This window comes from Myotis brandtii, unplaced genomic scaffold (assembly GCF_000412655.1).
Source record: "Myotis brandtii unplaced genomic scaffold, ASM41265v1 scaffold4, whole genome shotgun sequence".
In the NCBI taxonomy this organism is placed as follows: domain Eukaryota; kingdom Metazoa; phylum Chordata; class Mammalia; order Chiroptera; family Vespertilionidae; genus Myotis; species Myotis brandtii.
This window is the reverse complement of record NW_005365371.1, coordinates 2751806-2759234: the sequence shown is the minus strand read 5'-3', so window position 1 is coordinate 2759234 and position 7429 is coordinate 2751806. Positions and strand designations below refer to the sequence as shown.

Sequence of the window (7429 nt, the reverse complement as noted above, 5' to 3'; positions counted from 1 at the left end):
CTGCTTTTAAGATTCTTGCTTTGTCGTTGGTGTTTGCCAATTTAATTATAATGTGCCTTGGCGTCTGTCTTTTGGGGTTCATTTTGTTTGGGACTCTGTGAGCTTCTTGGATTTGTGTGAGTTTTTTCTTCCCTATATCAGGGAAGTTTTCTGTCATTATTTTTTCTAACAGGTTTTCTATTCCTTGCTTAGTTTCCTCTTCTTCTGGCACCCCTATTATGCGGATGTTGTTTCGTTTCGTGTTGTCCCAAAGTTCTCTTAGGCTCTCCTCCTGCTTTTTAATTTTTTTTCTAGAAGCTGCTCTGCTTGGGTATTTTTTCCTACTTTGTCTTCTAGCTCACTGATGCAGTCCTCTGCTTCTTCTAGTCTACTGTTGATGCTTTCTATTGAGTTCTTTATAGCAGTGATGTCATTTTTCATTTCTTCTTGGTTCTTCTTCATTTCCTCTTGGTTCTTACACATATTGTTGAATTTGTCTTCCATTCTTTTCACCCACCTTATGTCCATTTCTCTGAATTCTTTCTCTGACATGTTGCTTGCCTCCACTTCGTTTACTTCCTTTTCTGGTGATGCCTGTTTTTCTTTCATATGCGGACTGTTTCTTTGTCTCCCCATGATCTCTCTTCTCTGGGTGTCTGGTTATGTAGTTCTCTCTCTCCTTTCCGTGAGGAGGAGCAGGGCTTGTCTTGAGTCCACGTATTCGCGCTGCTTGAGATCCGGTGTTCCTGGGTTCATAGCTGGTCCCTGGGTGCCGTGGTTGCAGGGTCTCTGGATGTATACGCTTCCGATAACAGCCACTCAAGATGGCGCGGTCTCCGCGGCAGAGCTGGCTGCTCCGGGAGAGATTTCAGCAGCAGTGGAGGCTGCCTGGTTAGGGGAGCCCGATCCGGCAGTCTCCAGCAGTCCTCTGGAGTATAGCTATCGCTCACCCACAAATTTACACTCTCCTTACGTCCACACTCTCTCCTTTCGTTCTCTCACTCTCACACTGTCTTGCAGTCTGCCTTCCCGTTGGCAGCCATCTTTCTTCTCCCAGCCATACTTATTTTTATTTTATTGTTTTGTTAATTCTCATTGGAGGATATTTTACCATTGATTTTTAGAGAAAGTGGAAGTGGGGGGAGAGACAGAGATAGAAAAACATCGATTTGAGAGGAACACATTGTAGGTGGCCTTTTTAAAAAAAAACACTGAGTAGTTCTTCTAGCAGCCTTATATGTGTTTTACTAATAGGCTAAATTTATCTAATTATTAGCAATATGTGGGTTCTATTAATGATTTTGAATAATTTGAAACTTGATATTAACCTAGATATTTTTTCAACTGAAGTTGAGAGTATGAATTGGAATAGTATTAATCATAGCTAATGGTTAGGTCAGATCTTTAAAATGAATTATGATTTAATGATCCTATATTTCTGCCATGGGAGCCATTTCTGCATTTTGAATTTCATAATTTGTTTCCTGTTTATTACTATGCAATGAATAAACTCAGTGGCAAATAATTTATAAATAATAAAAGCATTAAACATCTCTTATGATGAGCATGGACTAGTATATATACTGGTACTTTCTTAGGATTTTGCTTTATTCCAAGACTGATTTAGTTTCTGTACCTTCATGCCCTAATGTACAAATGCACATTGTGGTTCTATGCATGTTATTGTCATGCAAAATTATAAATTAGGAAGGTCCTGATAATGTATTTTTTTGTTTGTTTTTTGTTAATCCTCACCCGAGGATTATTTTCCATTGATTTTTTTTTGTGTGGCTATTTTTTTATTTTTCCTTTTTTTTCTTTATTGATTAAGATATTACATGTGTCCACATATGTGTCCTTATCCCCCCATATCCCCCCTACCCCACCCATTGATTATTTTAGAGAGAGTGAAAGAGAGAGACACACAGAGAGAAACACTGATGTGTAGAGAGGGGGCTGGGGATCAAGCCTGCAACCTAGGTATGCGACCCTTCAATCTGTGGGCCAACACTCTAACCACTGAGCCAACCCAGCTAGAGCCTGATAATGTTTAGAACACTGATACTTTCTAACAGTGATTATGCTAGCAGAAATTTTAAGTAGTCAAAATAATTTCAGCTATCTTTTATATGATTTTACCCTAACTTCCCCCAGCTATAAGTTGAGCATTTATATGGATTAAACCTGCTTTATCTGCAGCTGTTTATATTAAAGGTAGAACTAGAGATGAATTTTTATATTCCTTTTCCCCCACCCTTTATTTATTTATTATTTTTAAAATATATTTTTATTGATTTCAGAGAGGAACGTAGAGGGGAAGAGAGATAAGAAACATCAATGATGAGAGAGAATCATTGATCAGCTGCCTCCTGCACTCCCCACATTAGGGATTGAGCCCATAACCCAGGCATGTGCCCTGACTAGGAATCAAACCGTGAAAGCCTGGTTCATAGGTCGATATTTAACCACTGAGCCACACCGGTCGGGTCCCACCCTTTTAGAGTTAATTAAAAAATTTTGTTGGATACATCCAGTTTATTCATAACCATGAATCGATTTTTTAAAAATGGCCATGCTTATTTTTATTTTGTTTTGTTACTCCATATTGGAGAATATTTTCCCATTGATTTTTAGAGAGAGTGGAAGGGAGGGGGAGAGACAGAGAGAGAAAAACATCGATTTGAGAAAGACACATTGATTGGTTGCCTCCCACACAGGCCTGGACTAGGGCCAGGGATCGAACCTGCAACCGAGGTACATGTCCTTGACTGGAATCGAACTTGGGACCCTTCAGCCTGTTGGCCGATGCTCTAACCACTGAGTAACTGGCTAGGGCTGAATCTATATTTTACTGGCTAGGGCTTAGTCTATGGCATGAATGTTGTTCTCTCTCATTGTGGCAGAAGTGCAGTTACACATACTTTTATTTAATGAAACAACAGCTAAGCCAGATTTTGCTACATATATTGTAAAATCAATTATACATTAACTGAATACTTTGAGGCTTTTAGAGTGTTCCTAATATGATTATTTCTCTAGAGTCCAATGGTTTTCTATAACAGAAGAATATAACAGAAGAAAAGTGGTTAGGAGTGAGGGCTTTGGAAGCAGATGGATCTGAGTGCTGATCAATTAATACATTGATCATTAATACATTGTATTAAAGATCTTTTAATACAGATCTTTAAGATTGTATGAAGAGCATATACTGTGCAGCTGCTTCCTCATCTGTAAAATGGGGACAATAATTCTTGTTTTACAGGTTTGTTGTAAGGATTAAGTAAAATAATACATGAAAATTTCTTTACTCAGTATCTGGTTCATAAGCATTCAGTAAATGGAGTTGTAAAATTTAAAGGATGTTGTATGCATGTACTTGTGTTTTTATAAAATAATAGCAGTCTTATTCTATTTCTTTTCAGGTCAGTTGAACATAATGATGGTCCAAGTGTCTTAACAGACTCACTATGGAGGCGGTATAGTGAATTTGAGTTGTTGAGAAACTACCTTTTAGTTTACTATCCACATATTGTTGTGCCACCTCTACCAGAAAAAAGGGTAAGAAGTGAAATGGCAGTACCGTTAAGAAGTATTTAGCATTGAGACTATTCTTCATGATTATTTTGTTTACATACCTAGGCAGAATTTATTTGGCATAAACTCTCTGCTGACAACATGGACCCAGATTTTGTGGAAAGACGTCGAATTGGTTTAGAAAACTTCCTCTTGAGAGTTGCTTCACATCCCATCCTTTGTAGAGACAGAATCTTCTATTTGTTTTTAACACAGGTAATTTTCTTTTATTTAGTCTTTTTTTAAAAAATCATTTGACTTGGCATTTTTAACTTTTAAATTGTGAATGCTTGTTCTTTTTTTTTTTTAACTTAAAATTTTTTTTTTAAATTACCATTGACATAAAGTATTATTACTTTGAGGTGGACAACATAGTGATTAGACACCCTGATAAGGCTATTGAAATGCTTATTCTTTTTAAAAAAAATTTATTGATTGATTTGAGAGAGAGAGTGAGAGTGAGGGCGGGTGGGGGGAGGGACAAAGAATAAAAAGAGAGAAACATCGACCTATTGTTCCACCCATCTATGCACTCATTGATTGATTCTTATATGTGCATTGACTGGAAATTGAACCTGAAACCTTCGAGTATTGGGATGATGCTCTAACCAACTGAGCTACTCGGCCAGGGCAGAATGCTTATTCTTAAAGTTATTTTTGGAGCAGCTTTGTTGATCTGTATGCATTTTGTTTGTTTTGAATTTCAAAATCATTGGTTACATTATTCTTTTGGCTAGTATTTTTATACTGGAAGATACTAAAGACAGTGCTTTTTGGTATCATTTAATGATATCAGAGTTAATTAGTCTTTAATTTTTTGAAGCCCAGATTGTAAAATCTTGGGTTCATCTTTTGGTAATTTTTTTTGGAATCTGGATTGAATGTTTAATTTTGAAGTGAAAATAATTTTTTTTTACCCTTTCCCCCATTTCCCTTTAAAGAACAACAGAACAATAGGTATTTTCTCTAATTTGAAATGTTCCTTATGTTTTATTTTGCAGTGATTTCTAAAATTAACTTTAATTTTTAGGAAGGTAACTGGAAGGAGATTGTGAATGAAACTGGGTTTCAGCTGAAGGTAAGAATATTTGTATGAAATAATTTACTGTGTCCTTTAATGGTTGCCAGAGCAATACCATGCACTTAGTGGGTACTTGATATTGAATGAGTGAGTGTTGGGAATAGGTCTTGCATCTGAAATCATTGGTAGGGTGTTCAAGGAAACACTGTAATTTAATTTTGATTTGTGTCATTTTAGTTACTAGTGAGACTATAATGGCATATTTATGAATTAATTCTATTAGAAAAAGAACATTTTGAAGCAGTAATTTAGATACAAGTTGTAGGTTTTCCATACAGTATACTCATATTATACTTTGCATCTTTTTTTCTTCCCTCTATCCTTACAACTGCCACTCGCAGTGATGCCCCCGGTAATTGCTCACTCTTTATCAGGTATGAACGATGTTTCTGAAGAATTAAACTTAGGTTTTCCGGTCATAGTAAAATAAAAGATGAGCCTTAGGTCATACTTCCTCCTAGGACATGGGGTCAGTTTTTGTTTTTTTTTGTTTTAATCCTCACCTGAGGATATTTTTCCATTGATTTTTTAGAGAGAGTGGAAGAGAGAGGGAAAGACAGAGAGAAACATTGGTGTGAGAAAAACACATCGATTAATTGCCTCCTGCACGTGCCCTGACCAGAGCCCAGGCTGGGGAGGAGCCTGCAACCAAGGTACAGACCCTTGACCGGAATCAGAGGCCAGTTTTGGGTAGGCACAGGAGTCATTTTGAATTTGCATTTGTTAGTGAAATAGGCTTATTTAGTTTTTGTGCAGCTTTTTAAATTTAGTCATTAGAATTAGTATTTGGGAGTGAAATTGTTATCTAAAAATTGAAGAGCATAGTGATGGTAAGATGTTCACCCTAACTCCACTATATTCTCTGTATTATCCCCCAAAGTAATATAACAGTGGTTCTTGTAAGTTTTCAGGTCTTCATCTCTTGTGTTAATTAAATAGGTAAGTAGAAAAATATATAGCCCTAGTTGGTCTCAGTGGATAGAGTGTCGGCCTGGGGATTGAAGGTTTCCAGGTTTGATTCCAGTCAAAGGTGTGTGGGAGGCAACCAATCGATGTGTCTCTCTCACATCAATGTTTCCCTCTCTCTGTCTCTCCCCCTCCTTTCCACTCTTGAAAAATCAATGGAAAAATATCCTCGGGTGAGTTTTAACAAAAAAACACACAAAAAACTCCAAAAATAAAAAAGAAAGAAAAATATATAAATTGTTATACTACATAAATTGATACATGATTCAGATGATAATACATTAGCAAAAGTTTACTGGTCTAAATAACAAGAATAAAATGGCTTTGCAGTAATTATGAAAACACTCTCTAGAGCAGTGGTTCTCAACCTTCCTAATGCCGCGACTCTTTAATACAGTTCCTCATGTTGTGGTGACCCCCAATTTCATTGTTACAAATTGAACATAATTAAAGCATAGTGATTAATCACAAAAACAGTATGTAATTATATATGTGTTTTCCAATGGTCTTAGGCGACCCCGTGAAAGGGTCGTTCGACCCCCAAAGGGGTCGCGAAACACAGGTTGAGAACCGCTGCTCGAGAGAACTATGTATTGGTGCATAGGTATTTAAAATTTAGCACAAAAAAAACTAGAAGAGAAAATTATTTTCTGCACAGATAATATAAAGTAAATCTGCTTAATTCTGTTATAACTGATTCTAATTTATAAATATATATATTTTAAAAATACATTTTTATTGATTTTAGAGAGAGAAGAAGAGAGGGATAGAGAGTTAGAAACATCAAAGAGAGAGAAACTGTGACCTCTTGATTCATGGGTCAGTGCTTAACCACTGAGTCACACCAGCCAGGCTAATTTAGAAATATTTTGTTGGCAGATTATATGAAAAAAATTAAAATTTTCTTGGCAATAATTTATTACTTTATGGTACTCAGAAAGAGTACTAGAATTTTAGTTTAGAAATAGTTGAAATAACTCTAACCTTTAATAAATTATGTAATTTTGATAGAATTTTCTGAAAATTACTCCAAGGTATGCTGGGAGCTAATAATAAGGAAAAGAGCAAACTAAAATATAATTGTTTTGTTGACATCTCTTGATATAATGGAAAATTTAAAAATTTTTAGTCATTGATTTAGTTATTAGTTTAGTATCTAGTTATTACTTGTTTGTCCTTGAACCCAGTTCTGGCCATAACTTTGGTAACCTTGATGAAACTCCTAAGTTTCTCCACCCATATAGACTACACTGTTTACAGGGTGCTGAGTCTTATGTGTAGGTGCTGTTTAAATGTCCAGATATATTGTATTTGCCTAGCCGTATGGTACAACCTTGGTTTTGCTTTTATAAAGTCTCTAAAAGGTAATAATATCTAATATACAATATTAGTAATTTGAAAAGTCATACTTAATGAAATGGACGAGAAATAAAATGTATGGAGAGAATTTGGAAACCCGTATATCTTGCTGCATTCCTTATTTTGCTGTGTGCTATTTCTTGTTTTAAGTCCTTCCTTTCATTAAGGAAATGAGACCTTTTTGGTGTTTTTGTGTGTGTGTGTGTGTGTTTTTTAGTGTCTTTAAAAAAATATTTTTATTGATTTTAGAGAGGAAGGAAGTGGGAGAGAGAGAGATAGAAACGTCAATGATGAAAGAGAATCATTGATTGGCTGCCTCCTGCACGCTCCCCACTGGGGATCGAACCGTGCCCTCCTGGTTCATAAGTTGATGCTCAGCCACTGACCCACATCAGTCAGGCAGTGAGATCTTTTTTTTTTTTTTTTTAATTGATTTTTTTTACAGAGAGGAAGGGAGAGGGATAGAGAGCT

General features: G+C 36.0%; 1 protein-coding gene across 1 annotated transcript in view; it reads left to right on the top strand.

The window, feature by feature from the left end:
- Positions 1 to 7429, top strand: part of SNX4 (sorting nexin 4) — a 66510-nt gene that overhangs the window by 8519 nt on the left and 50562 nt on the right. Inside the window, exons 2-4 of the mRNA XM_005873129.2 lie at positions 3402 to 3537; positions 3619 to 3768; positions 4583 to 4630. Of these exons, the coding sequence (XP_005873191.1) occupies positions 3402 to 3537; positions 3619 to 3768; positions 4583 to 4630 (334 nt within the window). The remainder of the gene's footprint in view (positions 1 to 3401; positions 3538 to 3618; positions 3769 to 4582; positions 4631 to 7429) is intronic.